At 43.2% G+C, this 26,402-nt stretch overlaps 3 protein-coding genes across 3 annotated transcripts; 1 reads left to right on the top strand and 2 right to left on the bottom strand.

Moving 5' to 3' along the window:
• Positions 1-1,940: 1,940 nt before the first annotated feature.
• On the top strand, positions 1,941-5,320 carry LOC127780718 (arabinosyltransferase RRA2-like). The gene is made up of 2 exons (XM_052307676.1): positions 1,941-2,295; positions 4,103-5,320. Exons 1-2 carry the CDS (start codon positions 2,104-2,106, stop codon positions 5,189-5,191), a joined length of 1,281 nt encoding a protein of 426 aa, XP_052163636.1. The 5' UTR covers positions 1,941-2,103; the 3' UTR covers positions 5,192-5,320.
• A 1,124-nt stretch (positions 5,321-6,444) lies between these two features.
• Positions 6,445-9,031, bottom strand: LOC127780685 (uncharacterized). Its single transcript, XM_052307631.1, has 3 exons — positions 8,045-9,031; positions 7,006-7,158; positions 6,445-6,900 (listed from the first exon to the last, which is right to left on the bottom strand). The coding sequence occupies exons 1-3, from the start codon at positions 8,894-8,896 to the stop codon at positions 6,565-6,567; spliced, it is 1,341 nt and encodes a 446-aa protein (XP_052163591.1). The 5' UTR covers positions 8,897-9,031; the 3' UTR covers positions 6,445-6,564.
• An 11,558-nt stretch (positions 9,032-20,589) lies between these two features.
• LOC127780647 (protein SHORT-ROOT 1) lies at positions 20,590-25,228 on the bottom strand. Its single transcript, XM_052307582.1, has one exon. The coding sequence runs from the start codon at positions 24,781-24,783 to the stop codon at positions 22,975-22,977; it is 1,809 nt and encodes a 602-aa protein (XP_052163542.1). The 5' UTR covers positions 24,784-25,228; the 3' UTR covers positions 20,590-22,974.
• Between the last annotated feature and the right edge of the window lie 1,174 nt (positions 25,229-26,402).

Here is a 26,402-nt window from a genome sequence, read left to right as displayed (position 1 = left end):
CTCAAAATTATTCTATGGTGTACTTCGCTACAAGCAGATCGCCACACGATTCCTTGGAAATTCTTCCATATCGTCCTTGAAGAACATGATCATTCATCCAGGAATTCTCCCTTTGCACGTGGTGTACTTCGCTTTGCCGATACTGTGGCCATCCATTCAGTTGACAAATGGGATAGTTCGTTGACAAATGTCAAATGTAATGCATTCACTTGGTTTAAGGCTTCGTTGGATCAAGCTCATTGGCCTTTAAAGATGGATTTGTTTGATAGTTTAAAGAAACTTCAATATAAAGAGTTTTGACATGAAATACACTGTTAAGCAGTACAAAGTAACAATAAACGAGGAAGCGGCCTAGCCTATTAACACATTACGACACATCCTAAATCAACAATAAAATTTGCTACTCTTTATATCCTAAAATATAAGGAGTATTAAGTCTTTTACTTGGTTTTCAACATAAAACTTTGCCCCTTAGTTTATTTCATAATATATTATCAACAACCACAAAATTAGCACAACAAAATTGGCATAATATGACGAATATAACGATGCCACATACATAATACTCCTTAGTACTAAGCACGTAGTATATTGTCAGTTTAATTATTAGTCAAAATTGCAAACTATGGATTTTCCTAAAATTATAGGCCTCTTATATTTTGGGATGGATGGAGTACTAGACATGAGAAAATCATTGCCTATACTCCCTATTATTTAATTTCATGCCTTCTATAGAACACAAAATTTTTCATTCCATGTGGATTTTGTAGCATTTTCATATAAACTAAATGTGATTTCTACATGAACCTGGAAAAAAAAAAGAATGTTCTGATGCTGGCCACAATATTGGTTCATGTCCTTGAGAATTGTAAAATTAATTAAGTTCTAAAAATCCAAAATTGGTATGCTTTCAAACAAGCACCACTAAATTTCACTGTCAAAATCCAATCATCGACACAAGCACAAACTAAAACTCTCCCTCTGGTCATAAGTATTATATGTTTAGAACAAAATTTGGTTAAAGTTCTGAAATCATGACGATCGATTACATATTAGAATAAGTGGGATATCGTGCTAGTAATTTTCACAGTAAATCTATGTATATTATTTTTTTGAATAAGTATTTGAAAAATTGCAAAGTTTTAAAAGATTAACCATAAATTTCAACAAATTATGACCGGATGGAGTATCTTTCAAGTCACACTTGTGTCCCTACTACACCGACCATATGCTACTAGTAAATGTTTGCAATCACTCTTTTCTCCTATATATGTCCCACTTGAAACACAGAGAAATTCACATAAATTATGCAAGTAGTATTTCACAGTGAGCCAGCAGGAATACTCCTGGAGTCCTCCCATTCTTTTTATAAACAAAGTGAGGATACTATTTAAAACAGGGACCTTGCGGGTTGTGCCAAAAGTCAACTCCTGGAAACGGGTTCCTTGCAGGAATATAATACTACCTCCGTACCATATTATAAATCACCGTGATTTTTTGCTATTCAAAATTTGTTAAGTTTAATTAAATTTGTAGTATAATTTAGCAACATGTAAAACATGAAATTAGCTTCATTAAATCTAACATTAGATATATTTTGATAATATATTTATTTATGTTAAAAATGCTAAACTTAAAAAATATAATTACGAAAAAAATTTCAAAACAACTACTCCTTCCGTTCTAAAATAAATCTAAGACCAGATAGGATATTTCTTAGTCCTCGATAGTATTAGAAAATGTCTCATATCTGATTATAGGTTATTGTATTTCGTTATATTTCGAGATGGTGGGAGAGGGAGTAATAACAAGGAGGGAACAGAGGGAGGGAGCAGTACACTCCCAATTGCAAAAATCTGGTCAAATCTGAGCCGTACGCCCAGTTGATATGATAAGTGGTGCACTACATATCCACCGTCCCCTTCCTCCACTAACGAATCTTACTCGATACAGTTCGTCCCACTTCTCCACACAAACAAAGCAAACCGAGCGTCACGTCTCGGGCGGGCAAGCCACCACTAGTCAGTAGCCGGGCCCCACCCTTCTCCCAGATCTCCCGTTCCCTCCGATCTCCTCGGCGGCGGCGGCGGCGGCGAGCGGCGGATGGCCAGCCGGCGGGAGGGCCCCCTGATGCGCGGCGGCGCGGGCGGCGGGGCAGGGCAGCCGCTCTCGCGCGGGTCGCGCATCGCGGCGGCGGTCGCCGTCGGCGTCGCGCTCGGCTGCGTGTGCGCCTTCCTGTACCCCGACGGCCTCCTCTCCCGCTCCTCCGACGCCGCCCTCCATTGGCCTCGCCAGGTAAACCGCCGCCTCCGCGCCTATCTCCCCCGTCCCCTTGCCTTTTCGCCGCCCGCCGCGTCGTCTCGTGGGAAGGGAGGGGAGAGTCGTGGGCGGGGATCGTTGGGGTTTGAACTGGGGCGGTTAGTGATTGTTGGTTTTGGGGCATCTGTTTTAGCTTGGGGTTTTCTAATGTTAGGGGAATTCATTTTTTTAGTCGAACACGGTTCATTTTTGGACTACTGTAACAGTAGCAATCGGTGATTGGATCACGGAATCCTGATTGTTATATGGATTAGTAAGACGGTGTGCGTGAGATCACTCGGAAAAAAGTAAGATCATTTTACCCAAAAGAAAAAAAAAGCTCAACTCTCTAAGGTATGCTTAAATGATACGATAAGGAAGGTTTGTGTTATACGAAGGCAATTGTATTGGGACAAGCAGACAAATCAGTCAATCAATTGCTAGGATCGTATGACCTTAAAATAGAGATTTTCCTTGATTGCTGCAACGCTATGTGATTATTACCCATGATTCCATGAATGTATTAGGGGGTTGGTTGTTACCTCTGTTGAAGTGGTCCCTTATATGCTTGTTCATGGTGTTGATGGCACACACTGCAATATTTTGTCACAAATAATGAGCAATTCGTTTGGAAATATTGATCTTTGGCCAATCACTAGTTCACTTTGGTTGGCAGCGCTTGCAGCCAGTAGCTTGTCACGGTATTTCTTGTAGCAACACATCTATTTGTTTTTAGTTTTTTACCCATCTATGAACAACAGTATTTCAAGTGGTTGTCATCTATAGCTAATAGATGTGATTCTCAAGGCACTAGCAATGAGCCATTGTCAAGAAATTGGGCTGAAAGAGAAGATACAGTAAGTTAGCCAGGGGGATGCTCAAATTACTAATGAGTACGGAGATGAATTTTTATCTTCAATGTTGAGTTGGTACTAAGTTTTGTCCCCCGCTTTCACACGTGCATACTCTTCACGATACACTCATGTAGTTCCAATTGCCACCTTCATTGATTGAGACACTACCAATTTTAAGATTGCAATTTCCTGTATTAATTCTGCAGTTATTATGATACCAAGGTTCTACTTCATCAAGTTCTTTGCCTGGATTGTACCAAACCAGGCCAAAATTTTCTTGTGTCCTGGACATCGAATTTATGTTTCAATGAAAAATCAGTCAGTTGTCTTTTTTTTGTTGAATTTTTTTTTGAATCTTAATTTCCTGTGTGTAGTTAGTACTGTTATTTATAATTTTTGTAATGCCACCAGGGGTCTAATAGAAAAAGTATATGGCTCACAATCTGTTTAACTACTGCTTGTAATATGTATAAATTGTTGTTCAAATAGTAACACTTTGAGGGGTGGAAGTAAATTTATCAATATGTAAGCCACACCATGTAATACCATGAAAAAAAAGATTATGAAACTTTTTCCACAGAGTTATTTTTACAAGTGTTATGTTTCCATAAACTTGTAAGCTACATTTGGAACATAACTTTAGTTAAATTCAACTCAATACAACTCCATACTACATGAATCCTCGATAATCCTGTCTTCCAAACAATCTTGTGAAGTGCAATCCTTTCTTTGTTTGCTTTTGGCTTGTATGCAGTGTTACAGGATATGTTAGTCATTGTGTTCAATACCCTGCACATGTATACCATAAATTAAATGTGTATAATATGTCTTCATACATCAAAACTGAATGCACCTTGTTGATCGTTTAAACTTTTTGTTATAACCTTAGATGCACTGATATTTGTTTTATTATCAGATATGGTTTTACAATTATGTTTCTATCTTTATAGGCTGACTCAGTTGCCTGTGAGACTTCTGAGGGAGTTACCAGCCTAAAGTCACATGTAGTATTGTTGGAGAGGAAAAATGCTGAATTTAGGAAGCAGATTAATGAACTAACAATGAAGCTTCAATTAGCTGGGCAAGGAAAAGACGAGGTTCTATATAAGGCTGGTCCTTTTGGTACTGTCAAGGCTGTTAGAAAAAATCCAACAGTTATCCCTGATGAATCCATAAATCCCAGATTGGCCAAGATATTGCAACAGGTTGCTATAAAGAAAGAACTAATTGTTGCATTGGCAAACTCCAATGTGAGAGAGATGCTTGAGATGTGGTTTACTAACATCAAACGAGTTGGGATTTCAAATTATTTAATTGTTGCATTGGATGACAGCACTGAAACCTTTTGCAAGTCTAAAGGTGTTCCATTTTATAGGCGGGATCCTGACGAAGGAGTTGACAACATTGGAAAGGTAGGTGGAAACCATGCTGTGTCTGGACTAAAGTTTCGCATATTGAGGGAATTCTTGCAGCTTGGATATAGTGTGCTCCTATCAGATATCGATATTATTTTCTTCCAGAATCCGTTTGATCATCTTTACAGAGATGCTGATGTAGAGTCAATGAGTGATGGTCATGACAATAGGACAGCTTATGGTTTCAATGATGTATTTGATGAGCCCTTAATGGGCTGGGCAAGATACGCACACACAATGCGCATATGGGTTTATAATTCCGGATTTTTCTTCATAAGGCCAACAATTCCTTCTATTGAGCTTTTGGATAGAGTAGCTGGCCGCCTTTCTCGTGAACCCAAATCATGGGATCAAGCTGTTTTCAATGAGGAACTGTTCTTCCCCTCACATCCAGGTTATGAAGGTCTCCATATATCCAAAAGAACCATGGATATATACCAATTTATGAACAGCAAAGTTCTATTCAAGACTGTGAGGAAAGATGCTAATCTGCGGAAGTTGAAGCCAGTGATTGTGCACTTGAATTACCATCCTGATAAGTCGGAACGCATGAAAGCAGTGATTGAGTTTTACGTCAATGGAAAACAGAATGCACTTGAACATTTTCCTGATGGATCAGAATAATAACTGATTAGCTGTAGTTGTCGTAACTCGGCAAATGGACTTTTTTTTTTGTGTATCTGTTGCTATTGGAACACTGAATGAAGACACAGATTAGTGATTTCTATAAAAGAGCTCATCACATTTTGGATCCATTGTGTTTGGCTGCAGACTTTCACTAAGCATCTAACTCAAACAGTTCACATAACACAAATACCAGCTTCCTTACCTTCTCTACTTTGCACTCAAACATAAATAGGAAACAATGATCACAATAAGTCTTTACTATAGAAACTCTTTAATTATAAAAACTTTTACTACCTTTTCTGTTTCTTTTCTTCCATCACATCTACTTTCCAGTATAAATTTTCTTATCCTTTCTGGTTGGTTAAGACCAATCGTTTTATTTTCCTGTTTCGCCCTAATTTTGGTTTGTGTCTTTTGTTATATTAAGTAGGATAGAAATTATTTAATGTTAAAAAAAGTAGGGTATAAATTATTTACAACATCACCAAGTGTGAAGAGACCTGAAAACGAAAAAGAAACAGAAAGCAAACAGAATAGTCCCGCCTATGTCGATCTATTGGGAAATTCTAATGATATCCTTGGCGCTGCATATGATCCTGGATTCCTGGTCATTAGTTGTGGCATTTCAGTCTGTTTGTTATGAACCACTCTTTTGTTCTGTTCACACCATATCTCTCATGCCACTCTTTTATCATCTTTGTCTTGTGTTTTTCACCTTGGGGTGTCCCTTTTATCTACCAATTCAGCTAGGTTTCATCGCTGTTGTACATGCTTGGAGCATCACATCTCAGTGTTTTTCATGATTTTCTCCTATATTTGGCATACGAAAATGCAGTCCTTGATTTGATGCTGAGCTGTTTCAAGGTTTTTTTTTAGTAGAGCTGGTAAAAATAATTGTTTGGCCACTGTCGGATTTGCAGCGTCTACCGTCCAAATCTTATTTTGTAGTAGGAGCCATATAATTTTTTTTGTATTCTGAAGGTGCCCATGCCTTGCATATTAGCTTTACGGCCGCTGAGTCCATCCTCCCATTGATTTGTATTTGCAGTTAGTAACTCTATATCACTCCATCCGCCCCTAAATATTTGACACTGTTGATTTTTTTTAAACATGTTTGACCGTTCGTTTTATTTAAAAACTTTTGTGAAATATGTAAAACTATATATATATACATAAAAGTATATTTGACAATGAATCAAATGATAGGAAAAGAATTAATTATGACTTAATTTTTTTAATAAGACGAACGGTCAAACATGCTTTAAAAAATCAACGATGTCAAATATTTAGGAACATGTTTAAAAGAGTCAACGGCGTCAACCCTATACTCGCCTGCGTCGCCTGCGAGCACAAGGCACCGGATACACCCTCTATACAAGGGTGAGAATAGGAGGAGATCCTGTGATCTGGGACACTGATAACAACACCGGTTTCTTGTTTTTGATCCCACCGGAGAGAACATATTCATTCGCCACAACATCGCAGGCTTGGCATCCGTCATCCAGAGCAATGCTCTGCAGGTTCACAGCTCTCTCCTTGACAAGCTCCACTATCCTCCAGTGCATTTCTTCTTCATTGAAGCCACTGAACTCCAGATGCTTGAGATGGTGATGCTGGAACTCAGGCACCTGCCATGTCACATCGTCGGTCTTCGGCATTTCGCCATAAATATCACTCGGTGCCTTGGCATCTAAAGGTTTGTCCACCTGCAGAAGTTCATATATATATATATGCATATTAGAGTGATTTTCAGACGAAAAAAAACTGTGCCGTTAGATGAGATTTGACAAAGCATGCATATGTTTAGTTACCTCGAGTATAAATTCCTCCAAAAACGGCGCTGCTTGGAGGAAGAACAATGTCCACGAGAGGTCGCACCCACGGAAAATTCCTGTCAGAACGAGGGACTTCAGCTTGCTGAACATCGGTTCAAGTTGTTTGGGAGCCTCTGGTTCGATCCAAATCTGCATACAACTCGTCGTGGGCATGGGCAATGAGAAAAATATATTGTTTGGAACAAGCTAATTGAATAATTGTAAGGCTTTTGGAACAATTTAATCCTGTAGATATCTTTGCATGATAAACTTAAATTCTAGAGATAAAATAAGATATTAACAATATGTAGAAGGGATGTTTTATAAAATTAAAGTACATAAAGAGTAAAGAGGCAGTTGGTAAAAAAAAAATAAAAATGAGTAAATTTCACAAAACTACGAGTATTTTGCACAATTTATCACAAAACTACAGATTTAAGAGTTTGTTTCACAAAACTACATATTCAGTGTCTCCGTTTATCACAAAACTATAGGTAGTTTGTACAAGATTTAAGAACTTGTTTTACAAAATTATAGATTTAGTGTATTCGTTTGTTACAAAACTACACATTTTGTGTCTTCATTTTATCACAAAACTACAGATTTAGTGTCTCCATTATCCCAAAACTACAAGTTTTAAGAATACTAAAACATGTAGTTTTGTGATAATGAAGACACTAAACTTATAGTTTTGTAATAAATGAATATATTAAATCTGTAGTTTTATGAAACAAATTCTTAAATGTGTAGTTTTGTGATATATTGTGCAAAGCATTTGTAGTTTTGTGATAAACGAAGCCACTGAATCTGTAGTTCTATAAAACAAGTTCTTAAATCTGTATTTTTGTGATATATTGTACAAAGTATCTGTAGTTTTATGACAAACGAAGCCACTGAATCTGTAGTTTTGTGAAACAAGTTCTTAAATCTGTAGTTGCAAAGTATCTGCAGTTTTACGAAACTTACACTATAAAAAAAGTTGATTGCCTTCTTTTAATGAAGGAGTAGGGTGGCTGATGTTGCATTAGATACTTACCCTCCAAGATGAGAACCCCAATGTCAGAGACTCGAGGTGCGGTATGCTGGCCAACATTTTGCTTAGTCTTACTGGTTCCTGGTAGTAAACGGCTTTGTTCTTCAAGTGCAGCTCCCTGAGGCACGGGACGTGGCCGAACGAGACGGGGGCGTAGCGGCAGAACCAGTTGGCGACGACGACGCGCTCCAGCCTCGGCGCCGACGACACCCGCAGTTTCTTGTACATGGCCTCGTCCACGGCGTGCACGGCGAGGCGCCTCAGCCGCGCGTGCCCCACGTCCAACACCGCGCCGAACCCCGCGTCGGACTGGTACATCCCGAGCTCCTCCAGGCCGGTGCAGCGGCCGAGGAGGGACGCGAGCGCCGGCGACGTGAACCGCAGGTTGACGAGGGAGAGCTCGGCGACGGAGGGCAGCAGGCTCGGCGACGCGGCCGCGGCCAGGAGGCGCGCCAGCCGCCGCGCCTGCCGCTTGCTCGGCTGATCCTGATCGGGCGCAGCGCCTCCGCCGGTGGCCCTGAACACGAGCTCCAGCCCGCCGGCCGCGACCTTGCCGCTGTCGACGGCGTCGTTGAGGCGCTCGACGACGCGGCGGACGGTGTAGGACTCGTCCCTGAGCAGGTACGCGTCGAGCCGCAGCCGCTCGATGGCGCGGTCTCCGGGAAGAAGGCTCTCCACCGCGCCGGCGACGCGCTCCATGGCCCGCTTCGTCCTCGCGTGCCCGCCGGCGCGGAGAGCGGCGGGCTCGAACTCCCGGGCGTCGATGACCAGCCGCGGGAGAAGGCCGGGCAGCCGCCGCCACCGCCTCGACAGCACGGCCATCCTCCCAGCCTCGCGGACGCCGAGGTTGCCCATGATTTCCAGCAGGATGTCGTCCGGCAACGCGCTCAGACGGTCTTCGCCACCGCCGCCGCCGCCAGCGATGGATCGTTGGCCACAACTCTGAGGATGGATTCTAATCTCTCACCTCAGATCCTAATCTCTCGGGTGGACGTCCACCCGTTTCTTGCATGCCACCTAAATAATTATGAAAAAATTTCAAAAAAATTTACAAGATAGGTTAATATGTAATATATCACTTCACGAACATGTAAGTTTAAATTCGACTTCTACAAGTTGTAACGAAAATAACAAATCAAACTCTAACTAGTATACGTATATTCACAGTTAAACAATATAGAAGTCGAATTTGGATTTGCATGTTTGTGAAGTGATATATTACATATTAACCTATCATGTCATTTTTTTTGAAATTTTTTCATAATCATTTAGATGACATGCAAGAAATAGGTGGACGTCCACCCGGGTGTTTAAAACAGTTTCCCCCGCAACACTCCATGGACAAAACTCTCAAGTAAACCTGCAGACTACCGCAGCTGCGTGCATGGTGCACCTGTAGTTTTATATACATACTGACCGTGCGTGCTGAAAGCCTGAAACCGAAACGGACTCGGTGTCGGAAAGGGAGCGCTGCTGGTCTTTTTGGGCCGAACCCCGTGAAGGATAGTGGGCTCGCTCAGTCGAAGCAGCGTCCACAGTTGAAATCGCGTTCGTGGGCCGCGCGCGCCGGCCTTGCGAGTTTGCGCCGAAACCCGCGTGCAGATCACGCGAGAAAACACCACGGAAAAGCACCAATCCGTGGCGTTGGTGCATCGTCCCGACACAACTGCACCCTGTGCTGTGCACGAACAATCCCTGTCGTTCCACCGTATTCTCGCAGGAAATCCGGGTCACACACCACAGCAATCCTCTCTCTTTGTCACCAGCAACTAACGCAGCAGCTGAGCTAGCTAATCCCCGTCAAATCAAATCAGGACTTGGTAGGACAGCCCACAATATTAATCAAGCGACATTACGCACTTTCGATCCCACGCTGCGACGCACGCGTACCTCCCAGTTGTCGCGCGCGCACAGCGCACAGCGCCACGGCCGAATTCTCGTCCGATCGACCAGAGCCGGGGGAGCAGGGGAGGGGGGGTCGTTGCTCGGTTCGTTGCCGGCCGGCGCCGTGCGCCACGGTAGAATCGCCCGGACGGTTTGCCGTTTGCGATCGATTGGCGATCGAGCAAGCATTATTGTTGGCGCGTACGGCGCCTCGTCCCGGCCTGCACGGCGCATGTGCCGGCAGGGGGACCTAGGGGCAGTGGTACGTATATATGTGCCCATCACGAATTCGCAGCGACTGTGCATTGCGTGTCAATGATCAGCTCTCTCGGGGCGCCTTATATAATTACCACGTAGCTAGCACAAAAGCAGCCTGACAGTTTACCCAGGAGTTTTGAACCCGGGGGGGGGGGGGGGGGGGGGGGGGGCGCAGGTAGATTAACGTACATTCAGCATCTGCTGTGGTAGATATGGACAACTACTAATCATCCACTGAATCGCTGAATCAATTACGCAGCAGCAATCAGTTATCAGTGCGTACGTAGTTAGCTACAGTACACCATCTCTAGATATACCTGAGGGGTGAAAACGGTCGGAAACGGTAATGTCTCTTTGACAATGACGCTCGATCGGCCGGTAATTGACCATATTTATCATTTAAACTACTCGGTGTCAATATTAATATGATGTAGAAAGAAATTAGAAAAAACAAAAATTATAAATAGCTAAAAACGGTATGGTCGGAAACGGTACCTCTTATACGGAAACAACGCTTGGTCGATCAGGAATTTACTTGATCGTTTTCACCCCTAGACATACCCCTCTATAAATCCTAAAAAACTAATTTTTAAGAATGAATCTAGATATATAGCCACTATTTAAAAAACAACTTTCTAAGATGAATTATGATAATTAGTTGTTTTATTTTTAGGACGGAAGAAGAAGTAGCTGGTTGTTGTTGATCCACCAAATGAGGATAAGCTCTCAATTAAAACAACAGCTAGCGCTAGCTTAATTTGTACACAGGCCCTGCAGCTTTTGCACATGTGCGTATCGATCGCTAGACAGTTGATCAATCTGTGACGACGATGAGTTCTGCTGTTCTCACGTCGTTTCAATTAGCCATCAAACATGTACACATGTTCCGTACTCTTGCCAAACGGTCGGCACTCGGCAACTGGACTAGCAACGGGACTATACTAGGATATACACCAAGCTAGATGCATCGATCTCGCTGGCCCGGCCGGTCGGGCCGGGGCGTGACACACGCTGCAGCCGGAGCCCAGCCGGCCAGTTAATTATTTGGGCCCGATCGAGACGCTGATCAGTAGGAGTACGCGTACTACACGTATATACTAGTAGCTGATCGATTTGAAAGCACTGCGTCTGCATGCATGCATTCATGCGTTTATTTCCGTTTGGTCGAGCTCGTGAATACGCCTAATCATATCGATCGTTAGCAGGAGCTAGCTGGGTCATGGGGTCATGGGGTGACGTTCGTACGCACGGCCAGACGGCCTCCGGCTCATCCGTTGATTAGCAGCTAGCAGATGACTGACCACTGATCATCTGATGATCGACTGATCGCTGCAGATGATGCATTGATCTGATCATCTGATTACTCTCTGCAGATGATGCATGGAGTATGTCATTATTTGGATGAGTTGACGGTGAATGCGTGTGGTAAACTCTTTTTTTTTTTCGGGTGAATGTGTGTGGTGAACTTGTACCAAAAGTTTATAATTCCTCCCCGGTGAATATACACATACTATATCAGTATATCTTAGGACAAAATACTTGTATCTGAAGATGAATATTAAAAAGGGGTAGCTTTCTGCGAATGTGTCGAGCTGTGCAACGCAGCACTGGCACGTGCGTGGCGAGCAAGCGTCGTTGTCTGCCATCTTGGACATGTTTTTGTTCTGGCCATTCGCCGCTACGTTCAAGCAGGCACGACAAACTGCCACACAGTTTACGCTCACAGTACGTGCCATTATCTTTCTCCCATCAAAAACCACAGAGAATCTGCAGAAAAAAGGGGGAAACCACTCTCTCCGTTTCGATGCCACTTCCCCATCGCCATTTCGCCATCCAACGCTCTCCATCGATGATCATGCATCAGTATATAGATCACAGTTCTTTTTATTTTTCTCTCTTTCATCGACTGAAATTCTCAATAGAACTATATATAGCCGTACTACGTACACACTGCAATAAGCAAATATAGAGCTTATAATCAATTAGTAGTAGTACCATGCAATCACTGTAAGTTACATAAATTCATTTCAGATAAATCCGCCACCATCGATCTGGCACATACATTTCAGAGAACTTCAGCCATTAATTCCGCCGGTATCAACGTCCAATTCAGACAAGACGTACTCTGCATGACTGCATGCGTATTACTGCTACTCTCAACAGTTGAAATTCTGAATTTCATCTGAAAGGCCGATGCACACGGCGGACGGAGGACATGTGCATATGTCAATGGCGCGAGCAGTTTAGCCGCTTTTGCATGGAATCATTCTGCAAAACCAGGCCCCAGCGCGGGCAATGTGCACATACTACTTTTGCACAGCAATCGCCCTCTTCTCTTCTCCATGGAGTATGTATATATATGCAACTGCAACAATGCGTGGTTGCTTTCCTCCTCTGCATGATTCCATTCGCAAAGTACTCCTCCTTTGGGGATAGAGTCCATAGAGATGTGGATGTGATCCCATCACGATGTTGCACTCTCAACAGTGTGTGGGTGAACCAGTGACCGATCGATCGATCCATGCAAGCAATGGATCGGAGGACGGGAGGAGTAGTAGTAGGAGTAGGACAAGTCACAAGTACTAGCATATATAGTATCTCACTGGCAATATGGGTGTCTCCATCACTGCACCTTCACGGCTTCCTCAGTACAAAATTTAATCATTTTTATGGTTGGCACGAGTATTAAAAAAATAGGTGAAAATGATTAAAAAAATGTGTGATTGGTTGAGAAGAAAAAATATATGAAAGAGAATAGTTTTCATTGGTTGAGAGAAGGAGGTATGTGAATAAATCAAGAATTAGCTTTATTTTGAGACAAACTATTGTGCTAAAAACAACTACATTTTACAAAGGAGGTAGCAGATACCAAGCTACCACTCCATCCATTCCATTAAAAATAAATCTATCACGAGACATATGGGAGGGAGTACTTGCATACTTCATCTGTCCCACAAAAAATCAATTTAGGATCGGATGATGATATATTATAGTACCACCAATCTGGATGGGTTTATGTGGTTTGATTCCTTAATCCTTATCAAACTATTGGTAGTGCCAAATCTTAGACATGTTTTGGCACTACCAATGTTTTAGTAGAGTTGGACTATATGAGTTGTATTAGCTATGGCAAATATTCGCATCAATCCAAACATCTACAAAACACTATTTAAATTGCCAAATATTTGGTAGGGCAAGTCTTGGCATCAAACCAAAACAGGCCATAATATAGTAGTAGAATATACCAATATCAGCTATAGATTTGTTTTTTATGTGACGGAATGTGCGGTTGCATTGCATTTTCTTGGCGAAGTGGCTAGCTAGTACTAGGACTAGAGGTAAGCATGTAGTGGTAGCTAGAATAATGGTGATGGATATGGGGCAAATGCATAAAATGTGTGTAGTAGTGGCAGGGGAGAGAGGCTACCGGCGAGCTAGCTGCCAATGGATGCAATGTTGGAGCATTGCATGAATTTTCGTGCCTGGATGGTTGTCGGTCTTTCTGGGGTCAGGCTTGGGCAAGTCGCCTGACAAAAAGGGCTCGCATACACGCATGCTGCACACCGCGAAGAACTCCAGGCTTTTTTCAAGGCGATCACCACTTAAAACTGAGGGCCATTGCCAATTTGTCATGGCCACCATGCATGATCGAGCAAGCGAGAGCGAACGGACCAAAAGTTTTTGCTTTCTCTCAGACACGACCTAATTGCATCGTTTCTCGAGCAAAAAAAAATCAGTCTTTTTGCTAGCTATAGCCTGGTTCATTGCATGGGTACAATTATATCATGGAACTGTACTGCTGCATTATCTGAAACTATTTGCCATATGACAGTGGCAATTAAGCTCAAGATTCAAGAAGCATTCCATTGCCTCGAATCTGTCGCTAAGAGGTTGGTAGGGAAGGATTACAAGTACATGTACATGCGCGAGATGCTTCCTGTCATCACTGGATAGAGGATTAACGTTGTTCCCAAGGAGAAGGAACTAAAAATGCAGCAAAACATCATCGTTCTCTAGGTAACCTCGCGAACATATATATGCAGAAGTTTGGAATGATTGTCTTTCTACCACGCGCTCCTTGGAACAGTAACACCTTCAGGGAAAAAATAGTACTCCTATACAAGAACAAGACAGGAGAAAAATAGTATAAAACAAGTGCTATGGGAAAAAAAAAACATGTACATATACTCTATATGTAGAGAGAGGGAGTTTGCATATGGAGGGGAACCTGCAAAGAACAAACACCAATTGCTGCATATCATAACAATAAGAGACACGCGACTGTACAGGCAAGGAGAAACTAGTATTAACCCCATGCCCTAAAAGAGGACCTGTGCAAAGGGGTTATTGCCGGGGGCAGAAAAAGAAGGGCCATGTCTCTCCATGCCCGCACCTTCACCTCCACCCCCCTAAAAAGGAGCTCCCACTATTTGATCCTCACTCACCCTCTTATAATGGCATGGTTACAATTTTCCCTTGGTCCAATGCATAGCTAGCTCTTAGGCTTGTCCAGTCCACTTCGGTTCAGCAACAATAAGGTGAAAGACTACTCCTGCCACTGCAAGTTAAACCTCACAAATTAAAGAAAACAATATTCCCTCACTTATTGCTTGCATATGCTATAGTACTAGGTACAATGCAACATGAAAGTGTGTCATTTGCTGATCACTTGTTAGTCAACATATTAATTTGAGTGTATCATATAGTGAAGCACATGGGATAATATGGAAGTTCTTGCCAAGAGAAAACTAATAAGCATCCATGCCACCATGGATACCAAGAGACAACTGATCCCTTGTTACTTGCTGAATAAGTTGGTTGCTAACTCTTCATTAGATATATAGAACGTAGTACTTAATTTGCTGAGGTCGTGTACTTGTTTTTTAAATAAGGGGAGTCCAATTTTGGACCCCAAACTTTCATCCAAGTCCATTTTCATTCTGAACACAAACTAATTATTTTTCACTCTAAATCTTCAAAACCAGATAAACTTCACCTTGTGATTAATTGCTTTTAGTGGTGACTTACATAATGTTAAAAAATCATATTGTTACAGGACATCAAAGATTGTTAATTACATGACTAAACGACACCTAAAAATTTAGTAATTTGCTACAAGACACTTTCAGTCCAATTAAAGAGAGAAATTCTTCAATAGACGAGAATGCCCCTAAGACCACAGGATTGTACGTAACATGGACGTTGAAGTGAAAATTTAGACTTATGCCACTCTAAATCTGCAATCAACCAAGTGCATTGCTAGGGTCGTAGAAGCTTTTGACTCTAAGGACATTGTCATCTTTTCAAAAATTTCTCTCTTCAATTTAGGCTGAAAATGTCCTCGAACAAATTACTAATTTTTTATATCCTCCGTATACACGGCCCACCAGCAAGCTACACAAACTTTGAGTGTTAATTTAGTAGTAAAATTGATCTTAATATGTTGTTGTAGAACATTCAAAGTTTGTATTACTTCCTTCGTTTCAGGTTATAAGATATTTTGACTTGGGTCAAAGTCAAACTACTTTGAATTTGACTAAGTTTATGCACAAATATAATAATATTTATAATACCAAATTAATTTCATTAAATCAATAATTGAATATAGTTTCATAATAAGTTCGTGTTGAGTTGAAAATATTATTATTACTTCTACAAATTTGGTTAAATTTAAAGCAGTTTGATTTTGTCCAAAGTCAAAACGTTGGGAGTATCTATTTGTAAACATAGTAAAAACATGTCATGGTTGAAAGACACTGAAAATTTTGCTAGCCTAAAAATAAAAACCACTTTACACGTTCAGAACAGACCAGGAAACATGGACTTGGAATTGGAATTGATGGAGTAAGTACCAGCTGATGCATGATTCTTGAATTTTTGGGTGTAAACTAATATAATAGCACAAACATTGTGTGGTTCAAACAATTCTTATTATTAGCAGTCTGTCCAGCTTTAATTTGGGTCTTCTAGATATGAGTTGAGTGGTTGATCACTATATACCTTTCTCCGTTTCTTCTCTTTTTTTTTTTTTTGGATGTTGATCAAACAGTCGTAAGGCTGTGAAACCACAAGGTCCACAGCAACTTGCTTCGTAGTTTATGAGCAACTTCTGAAGGAATCAGTTCTCAGCAGTATATGTGTATGTTTTCTTGTATTACAAAATATATATGACCGGAAAGAAGAGAAGCCTCCACTGGACTGCACAAAAAGCTTAGTAGCCCTTTATTTTTTTTCTCATTGGATAAAACCAAAAGCATGCATACCCAACTATTACAAAGGCTGCAAAAGGACCGCTAGTATCATGATTTGCTCAGAATTGGGTTGAAAATTGGAACTGCTGGTGGCCCATTTTGACCCACATCTCAGAAAGCGAAAACTTTCTGGTGTGTCGAGGTGATGGTACTCCACGCAGTTCTATACATCAAGGTGATATCGACTTAATTAATTTACCATAATCCATCACACCCTCCTTTAGTTTTAATTGAAAACGTACAACCTTACTAATTAGAAAATAAGTGGGCAATTGAGTTCGGTACAAATTACATCGAGGAGGTGCTAGCGTGCTACTACAGCAAATTTAGGGAGAGGCAAAACAGAATGGTCCGAACCAAGATTTACACAACATATCAAAACCGATCCGATTTAAAGCGAATTCCAGACTTTTCGGACTGGGTCGAAAACATAAACTGCTTGTGTTTACATGTTATAACCACATAATGATAGCAATAACATAGATGAGGGGGTGTACTGGCCGGTCTGGTCGGTCAAGGGACAATAGTAACATATACGCAAAATCTAGCTCTCTCGATTTAGTCATAACGAGCGACGCTATCAGCCATTGTCCAGATACGATCAACAATTGTCCAGATATGTGTCTTGAAGAATCTTACTTTACTATAGTACTAATTGATCAAGCAAGTAGAAAAAATATTCCAACCATCTATGCTTCAAATAAATTTTTTTCTTAAATTACTCATCCGATTTACAATCCGATTACACCGTTGTGTTTGTAATAATTAAATCTTTACAACAAGATCTCAAATGATTATATTTTGATAAAAAATCACAAATTACTTTTATAATATATCTAAATTACTTTTAGATTTCACTAAATTACTTCTTAAACATATAAAAGTAAATTCAATAAAGTTTTAAAGTAATTAACATATATTATAGAAGTTACTTTCTTTTTGTTATAAGTTACTTCTATAGTATATGTAAATTACTTTTAGGCTTTATTGAATTACTTTTATATGCCTAAGAAGTAACTTAGTGAAATCTAAAAGTAATTTAGATATATTATAAAAGTAATTTATATTTTTTCATCAAAATATAATCATGTGAGATCTTGTTATAAAGATTTAATTGTTACGAATACAACGGTGTAATCGAATCGTAGATTGGATTAGTAGTTTAAGAGAAAATTGTATTTGAAGTATAGGTGGATAGTGTCTATCATATGTGGACAAACCAACTACCACTAGCTGTGTAGTCACGTCCTTAAAAAAATATAGCTAAAGAGACGTACCACCATAAAAATCTGCAAAATACCATATCTCGAAACCCCCTCCCCCCTCTAGACAGTCACCTCACCGGCAACGGGTGCAGTTGCAGTGTCGGAGGTGTATGCGAGCCGGACTTGGTAGGCAAGGGGCACAATCATACTTTTGTTTTTGTTTCTCTCTCCATTTCCTTTGGATATTATAAAATAATGTTACGGGTGTCCAGCAACTAAATACCAGTTTTTTCGGTGTCCCATAGCTGATACGTGTTCTTACGGTATCCCCGACTAATTTATTATAATTTATTAAGCTTAGTCGATTTAATAAATTTATTCGCCGCCGTCTCGAGCTCACTCGGCGACTCGACCTCTGGATTACCACACGTATGCCACGCAGAACAAAACCGCTTCGGATTGGGTCAAGGAGAGTTATACGTCCAGTATTGAAAGTTTAGGGTGGGCAATGTCTGGTTTTCGGATTCAGGGGTAATTCGGTCGAACACGATGGTTCGGAGGGTGAGGAGGTAATTTGTGCTTTTTCCTATTTTTTATGGTTGATAGAAATTTATATGCCGAATATAGTTGATGGACAAATGTTATACACTATTGAACCCAACACTAAGTGCAATCAGGCGAATTAGTTAGTGTAAATTAGTTTGTGAAAATAAATACATTCTTAGAATCAGTAAGTGTGTCTCGTATAGTAATAAAGATTTTGATAAAATCGTAGATTAAAGACCGTTGACAACACATCAGTGTTGGCACTGATGGTTAGTGTTTCTTTCCAATTCTAATATGTACGTGTGCGTGTTTTATTTTATTTTTATTTTTTTTGCTTTATCTTTTTTTATCGTAAATGGTATAGGTATTTAAGTTTTGTTTTTTTTCGGGAGGGGGGCGATCATACGAAGTACGCACATACGCACATTATGTTTTTTTATAGAGATTAGCGTCATGGGATTTTTAATAGATCTAATCCAATATTTAAAATAATAGGTCCACCAGTTTTAGTGAAATTTGAAGATCGGATGCTTTTCTTTTTGTTCTCTCAATTTCTAGGATTTCTCTAATTTATTAGAGCGCCATGTGACAACGTAAGAACATATGTACGATATTTATTGGACTTTTAATATATAATAGATTTTTAAGAATTTCTCTAATTTATTAGAGAGACACGTAGGCAGCGGCGTAAGAGCGTTTGTACAAAGTTTAATGTACTTTTGGTATATAATAGATAGATTTAGAAGATGGTTTAAGGAACATTGATTGGATATTTATTATAAATCTTTCTTTAACTAAATATATTTATATTTGTGAAGTAATATATTTTAACTTTACATTGTAGATTATCAAATTTTAAGAGACTGTCGATTTTTATGGATGTATGTTTTTTTCTGTCGTTTTTTATGTACATGCGTATGTTTTTTTTTCTTCCGGCAGACATTAGCAAGCTTTATTATTTTGTTTTCAATTGTGTACGTACGTAGGTACGTTCAATCGTGTATGGATGTACGTACCGGAAGAACAACATTAGCGTTTGTATGGTATTAACTTAGTACGTACGTACGGCACAACAGTAGTAGCGCTGGTATGATATAAAATGAGGAAGTTATTATTTTTTAAATAATAAATCTAATCTAATGGTGTAAAATAACGGGTCCATCAGTGTAAAAATCAACGGTGAGATTAGATAGTGCCATGTGACGACTTAGAAATGTTTGTAGAAGCGACAAGTGACGGCTTAAGAGTGTTTCTAGGAAGTTTAATGGATTTTTAGTATATAATAGATAATACTAACTCGATTGCCTCCGTTGTTAGGCGTGTTCTTTTCGGCCGCAGGTTTTGGCTGTATGTAAAAACAAGAAACACGATTATTAGCATATGATTAATGAGTATCAATTATTTAAATTTTGAAAAATGATTTTATTTGATTTTTAAAGCATATCCTATATAAAAAGTTTGGGCATGAAACACACCGTTTAACAGTTTGAAAAATATGATAACAGAAAACGAGGAGTAGCAATTTTCAATTAGCTGTTTAGAACATGCCCTTAGTTGTGGCTGGTGATCAACAGATCCATATACTATAGGACGAGACAAGCCTGGATCGATCTCGATCGATCGGCCGGCCAGTACTAGATCACACATATGCATGTACGTACACGAGAAGAAGTAGCATGCAAGCTAAGCTGGGCGCAGCGGCCGGGCAGCAGAGGGGGCCAAGATGCTGTCCCCGGCCGGTACGTACGTAGTACGTGCCGTCGCGGCGGACAGCGATCCGTGTCGCGAGATGGAGCGCGGCGATGACGCGCGCGCGCGCGGGCGCGGGGTGCATATGGGTCGATCGGCGTAATAATTCCGCGGGAGAAAACGGACGGAAAGGCGAAAAAGATCGTGGGGGTCCCGGCACGTACTACGTACGCGACGCGCAGGAGGCAGGCGCACGTACGCACGCACTCCACTAGCCATCCAGCCAACCCGCCAACCAGCCGGCCGTCCGTCCCGTCCCGTCCACTCCAAGTCCACCACCACCTTCTCCTGTTAGATTCCACCCCGCGACCCGCCACGAGATTCGCCTCCCTCCCGCCCCCGTCCGCATCCCCCCCCCCCCCCCCCCCCCCCCCCCCCCCCCGCGTCCGCCCCGCACGCCCCCACACCGGCCCAGCGACGACACGGGGATCTCTCACGCATACGCGCGCCGCGCCCCGTACGTAACCCGCGATCCCCCCAACCGGCCGCGGCGCCGACGCGCGCGATAACGACCCCCCGCGCCCCCATGACGACGTACGTTTCCCATCACGGTGCGCGGCCGGTTTTGTAGCCTAGCGGCTTGCGCGATCGCCGCGGGAAACGGTCGAGCGGATCGGAACAACGAAGAGCACCTTCGATATGATCCTTCCTCTCTTCGGTGTATGCATGTACTACTATATGCTGACGTGCATGTAGGCAGCAGGTGGCATGTACACCCATGCATGCCTCGATCGCCGGCCGTTCGGTTAAAGGAAAAAGGACAATCTCATAGACACAGTTGTTCAGCGTACGTGCGACGGCTAGCGTGCATATCATACCAACCACAGCCAGTAAAATGGGAGAAATGCTGCACATGAAATCTCACCGATGTGTGTGATGTGTCCAGCGGAAGGAATTAGATCAGGGATCGGATTCGGTCAGAACTACAGTTTCTAGCATTTTCTTCAGGTATATGTGAGCTCCTGTGATCCTGTCTGCGTGCCGTTTGCGACATACTCCTGCTGGTAGCATTTAATTTAATTTAATTACTAAAGTTTTTGTTTTATTTTCCACGATGATTATGAACTACTCCATTTCCTTTCGTTTTTTTACAGCAAGTGCGTGCTCTAACAGGCAAGTCAGACATTAGTGATACAGAGTAATAATAAATATATACACAAAGCTGAGGACAAAGTAAAGTAAAGTGCAGCAGGATGATCAAGCACGCAGTCAAAATAAGATTGTAATCTGCTATAGTGGGACGGCTGCAGCTTCTGCATGAAAAGGACAAGGAGAAAGTGTGCAAGCTTATGATTTTTCTAGAAATGGTTTCTGAGCTCATGATATCACCCCATCACCTAATCCTCTGAGAGAACTGGCATTCCTCATCCTTCTCTTGTGTTATTCGTCAACCTGTTATAAATATGTTTTCATAGTGCGCCACTGATTAGTTTCTCTTAACAACTCTTGTTGTCCTATACTGTACAGCATCAAAGCTCTAAGTATTTAATTAGCTGATTAAGTAGTAGTTAATGAGGAGAGAAACTAATCTGTCAACGACAGGCCGGTCATTCCTTCAAAAGATAGCAAAGGTCTTAGCCTGCAATAGTCAACAAAACTTGATCTGGTTTCTTGGACCAACTACGTACATGAACACAAAACTATTGACAGATCTTTTCACTACTCCATAGCAGATATTAGTACTCCCTCCGTTTCATAATGTAAGTCATTCTAGTATTTCCCATATTCATATGGAGGTTAGTGAATCTATATAGATATATATGTCTAGATTTACTAACCTCCATATGAATGTGGAAAATGATAGAATGACTTATATTATGAAACGGAGAGAGTAGTATATATGGAGAAAATAAATGGTCCCTAGCTTTAGCTTAACCAAATCAACATAAGGCCGGCCATTTGTCAAGTTTAACCAATGCTTACAGAAGGCCCGCAGGTCAATTTGCTCCAACTACTTAATTTGGCATATATAAATAAGTCAGATGTATATATCGATCAACTCTTGTGTAGGATCAGGGGTTATTTATATATTCGGCTAGAACTTGAATTCTACTACTAGTAGTAGTATTTTAGTATCAGCTTGATGTATCACATATCCTATAAATAAGGATCCAAACCATAATAATTTGAACGGGGGGAGTCATTTTACAACTTAAATAAACACGCATGCCATGCCATGCATGCATAATCTTCTATGACCAAACTATATATATACTAACTAAGGCCCTAGTGCTGCCTAGTGGTGTGGTTTGAGCGCAGTGATATTACAAATGGGATAGAATGATGAAAAAGGGATGATTAATTAATTAATTTAACCACAATGCATGTACATAAAGAAATACTATAATGTAAGCACATATCTATGGTCTATCACTAGCAAAGTAGCAAACTTTAATTAGTGCTTTCATGTTTGATGACTAGCTAGAAGTACTAGGCCGTGCAAATGTCTGCCCTAAACTTTCTCCCATCAAGATGACAAGAAGTAACATCTCAACAACCATGCAAGAAAGCATGAATGTTTGCAAGATGCTAGCTACTAGCTAGATGAATATATATAGGTATGATCAGATCGATGCAGGTACGCATGATAAAAACCATGCACGTAAAATTTCTCCAGAGTGAAGAAAAATGTCGTTAACCCTTACAAATTAAGAAGAAACACAAACGAAAGGGGGAAAAATAAACAAGAAGATGGAAGCAAGCAAATCAAAATCATCTTCTCGCCAAGAACTTGTTGGCGATCGATGAATAAAAATGGATGCAAATCTAGGAACTAAAACTATCATCTCCCTCCTCGATCGCTGCAACCCAATGTGTACGTACGTACGTGATCCATTCTGTAGCTTCCTACGCTGTTTCAAAACCCTACATGCCTGTGTGTGAGCCGCCATTAATGTCGATCGTGACACACACGAGAGAGCTTGCTAGCTTACCCCATGCATGGTGGATATGCATGCGTGCTTGCGTAGCTATGGAGCTCTTTTCTTCCATGCTGTTCCACTCACCGGTGAGCTTTGATCCATCGATCACGACGATCCGATCATGGCCGCCACGCGCTTGCCCACACCAGAGGCTGCTCCTTCCACGCGAGGAAGACGCCGGCTCCGGCCGCCGAGTCGTCCGTGCCGGCCTCGCGCATCGACCACCCTTCCCTGTACCGGCGCAGCAGCGATCGCACGTCGTCGGCGACGTCCTCGCTGAATGCCACCGGAGAGAACCCGGCCGACCGCATGCGCCGCGCCCACGACGCCGCCGTCTCCCGCCGCTCCATCGACTCCGACGCCGGGCACGAGACCAAGTCGACGATGGCGCGCCCTGCTCCCCTCTCCAATGCCAGCCTCTCGTTGCTCGTCTTGGGGAAGCTCTCCTCGAGCGAATCCATGTACGCCGAGAAGAAGCGCAAGCCCTCGCCGAACACCTTGAGGAACGCTGCCTCCGTGTCGCCGCCTTCCTCCGTCGCCGACGACGCGTCGGGATCGGACGCCACCAGGTCCGCCTCCTCCTCGACGACGGTGACGACCCGCGGGTCCAGCCGGCGGAGCGACGCCGCGAACGCGTCGCGCCGGCGGGCCCTGCCGGGAACCACGCCGCGCAGCGAGTTGACGCAGTTGACGGCGAGCGCGGTGGTGGCGCCGCCCTCGCGGAGGTCGAGCGCGTCGAGGTCGAGCTCCGCGAGGTCCCCGGAGTGGTGCACGGCGCGGAAGCGGAAGGGCACGCCCATGAGCCGCGCGAACTTCTCCATGCGCTGCCCGATCTCCCGCATGACGCGCTGCACCGCCGCCGTGGGCGCGGACGGCGCGGCGGACACCACGGTGGTGATCGAGAGGTGCGGCGTCTCGTCGGCGGACCGCGTGGCCAGCGCCTCCAGCAGCGTCGGCCACTGCGTGCAGAACGTGTTGCTCAGGTCGAGGATGTGGAACCGCTGCGTCTCCGACGACGCCGCGGCGGCGACCTCCAGGAAGGACTCGAGGATGGCGCCATTGGCGGCGACGTGCCCAAACGAGGACCAGGGGCTGAGCTCCTGGAACCGCAACGCCGTGCGCCGCGTCGAGTCGAACGACGTGTTCCGGTCGGACGCCGCGGCGAGCGTGCGCAGCGTGCGCGGCCCGGACGCCGTGAGCCGAGCGAACAGCCCCTGCAAGAAGTAGGAAGCCATCTTCTGCTCCACGTCGCCGTACGGCGACGCGAGCTCGTTGAGCATCCACATGAGCTGCTGCACGCGCTGGCTGTCGCGGGCGGCCACCGACCGCGCGCACTCCAGCAGCAGCTGGCTAGCCCACCTCCCGCCGCCGCCGCCCCCAACCGCGCCCGACGACGCTGTCCCGCCGCCGGACGACGACGCCGGGGACGAGAAGTCGAGGTTGAGGTCCGGCGGGAACGACAGGTCCGCCGCCTCGAACAGGCCGTGCCCGGCGCCCGCCGCGGTGGACGAGGTCGACAGCGGCGGCGTCGGCGCCGTCCCCGTGGGCGTGGACGACGCCGGCGGCTGCTGCTGCTGCACCGGCGCGCCGTGGTGGAAGTGCCTCGACGACGACGAGGAGGAGAAGTCTTCATCCATGTAAAGCTGGTGGTGTGGGGCGTTGCCGCATTCTTCTTGGTACGGCTCCAGGTAGTAGTACTGCGACGGCGGCGGCTGCTGGCCGCCGTAGTAGTACCCTCCGCCGCCTCCGCCGCCGCCGCCGCTGTTGCTGCTGTGGTGGTAGTAGCTGTAGGACGCGTTCGTCTGGTGCGACGACGACCTGGACCCGCTCGACGTCGTGCTCCTCGAGTTGTAGGACGCCGACTGCTGCTGCTGCTGCTGCTGCTCGGAGGCGGCTTGGAGGCTAACCAACCTAAACAGCGTATCCATCTAAGCAACGGCGACGAGGAGGAGGCGGCAACATATGGCGCGGTACAACCAAACAACGCGCGGTAACAAGGGGATTTTAATGGCGAGCCGGACCCGAGCTGAGCTGAGCTAGCTAGTAGCAGCTACACAACCTAGTAGGAGCCATGTAAATTGCGAGGTGTGGTGAGTGGCTTGGTGTTTGTGCTTTTGATGCTCTCTTTCTCTTTGCTTCTCTTTTGGTGAGATCGATAACATTTGAGTAGCTTTTGGCCGGATCGATGAGAGAAGGAGAGGAGGGTGGAGAGGGAGAGGATGAGAGGGAGGGGGATCGATGATGCCTCGCTCTGATTGGAGGGGTTCTTTAAATTTACCGGGGGCAGCAGCAGCAGGCAGCGGCAGTGGGTGTGGGCGCCTTTTGCTGCCTCTGCCTTTGCTTTGCTTGCTTTCTCCATCTCGATCTCACTGCCGAGGCTCGCCTTGCTTTTAGGTTTTTTTTGGTTGGCTTTGCTAACGAACTCAGAGAGAGAGAGAGAGAGAGAGAGAGAGAGAGAGAGAGCGCGCGCTACGCTCGCGACAGTGTAGGGGATGGATGGAGGAGGTGGACCGGTACTGTCACCCTGCAAGTAGGAGCACTGTTTATTATTTCCCCACCACTCTCAATTCAATTTATCACCATTGTTTTAAAAATTCAATTTATCGCCTTTAGTTAGTGGAAGAGAGAGACACAATAGTGTCCAATCGATTCAAATACCACGAGTTACTATGCGAGCGTACATGATCTCAGTGGTGGAGCCACCGCTCGATAACCCTAGGCGGCTACCTGACCCATCGATGAACACATTATAAATTCGTTATGTTACTGTTACTATAGGAAATAAGATTTTCATAACAAATACTCTCTAAATTTTTTTTGGCCCCACCGCTACATGATCTAGACCTAGAGAAATAGTCTTCTGTAGGACTAAAGTAATAGAGACAACAAATCCATTAAACACACAATCTATAAAAAGTTTAATGGCTGTGGCTCTCTCACAACTATGACGGACATTTAGCTAGAGCATTTGTCTTTTACCATGTGTAAGAATCTAGTGTAAAACACATTTCAAGCATCCAATATTATCATGTATCCTAATTCTTTTTTTTTTTCTCTTTTGGATGAACTCCTCTTGCTTGCTTTGGTTAGGTTTGACTTATGTCTTTTCCTTTTGTTTTTTTTACTCAATGTGATAGTCCTATGGTAGAAGTACAAATCAAAATCCTATGTAATAGATTATTAAGAAATGTTGTAACATTTACTCTAGTACATGGTTTATTTTTTCGATGGATTGTTGGATCCCAACCTCGGCGGTGCAATGGTTTTGTCAAATTTTGATGAAATTTTGCTCATATATATTGTTTGAAATTTGAATTTATAAAAGACCATTCAAATTTTCAATCACAATATACTTTATCCTACGTGGAAACCTCATAATTTCATGGGTTTTGACCCGTTCCCTTTGGAAACACGAATCCTGCTCTTATACTCCCTCTAGAATGGAGTGCGTGAACATATGCTTCGTGCCTCTATACTCCATGCCAGACCTAATATTGCACACAATCGTAAAAACTGTTACATTTCTAATTTTTTAACGTAAGAAAAC

Source organism: Oryza glaberrima, chromosome 7 (genome assembly GCF_000147395.1).
Source record: "Oryza glaberrima chromosome 7, OglaRS2, whole genome shotgun sequence".
Taxonomy (NCBI): Eukaryota; Viridiplantae; Streptophyta; class Magnoliopsida; order Poales; family Poaceae; genus Oryza; species Oryza glaberrima.
This window is presented reverse-complemented; position numbering and strand designations above follow the sequence as displayed.

What these genes read in the sequence shown, in the direction of transcription:
- LOC127780718 (XM_052307676.1), top strand. Translation starts at nt 2,104, where the DNA reads ATGGCCAGCCGGCGGGAGGGCCCCCTGATGCGCGGCGGCGCGGGCGGC. An exon ending in CCCTCCATTGGCCTCGCCAG is followed by an intron (nt 2,296 to 4,102) that starts GTAAACCGCCGC and finishes CTATCTTTATAG; the next exon opens with GCTGACTCAGTTGCCTGTGA.
- LOC127780685 (XM_052307631.1), bottom strand. Translation starts at nt 8,896, where the DNA reads ATGGGCAACCTCGGCGTCCGCGAGGCTGGGAGGATGGCCGTGCTGTCG. An exon ending in TGGGGTTCTCATCTTGGAGG is followed by an intron (nt 7,159 to 8,044) that starts GTAAGTATCTAA and finishes AGTTGTATGCAG; the next exon opens with ATTTGGATCGAACCAGAGGC. An exon ending in TGGAGGAATTTATACTCGAG is followed by an intron (nt 6,901 to 7,005) that starts GTAACTAAACAT and finishes GAACTTCTGCAG; the next exon opens with GTGGACAAACCTTTAGATGC.
- LOC127780647 (XM_052307582.1), bottom strand. Translation starts at nt 24,783, where the DNA reads ATGGATACGCTGTTTAGGTTGGTTAGCCTCCAAGCCGCCTCCGAGCAG.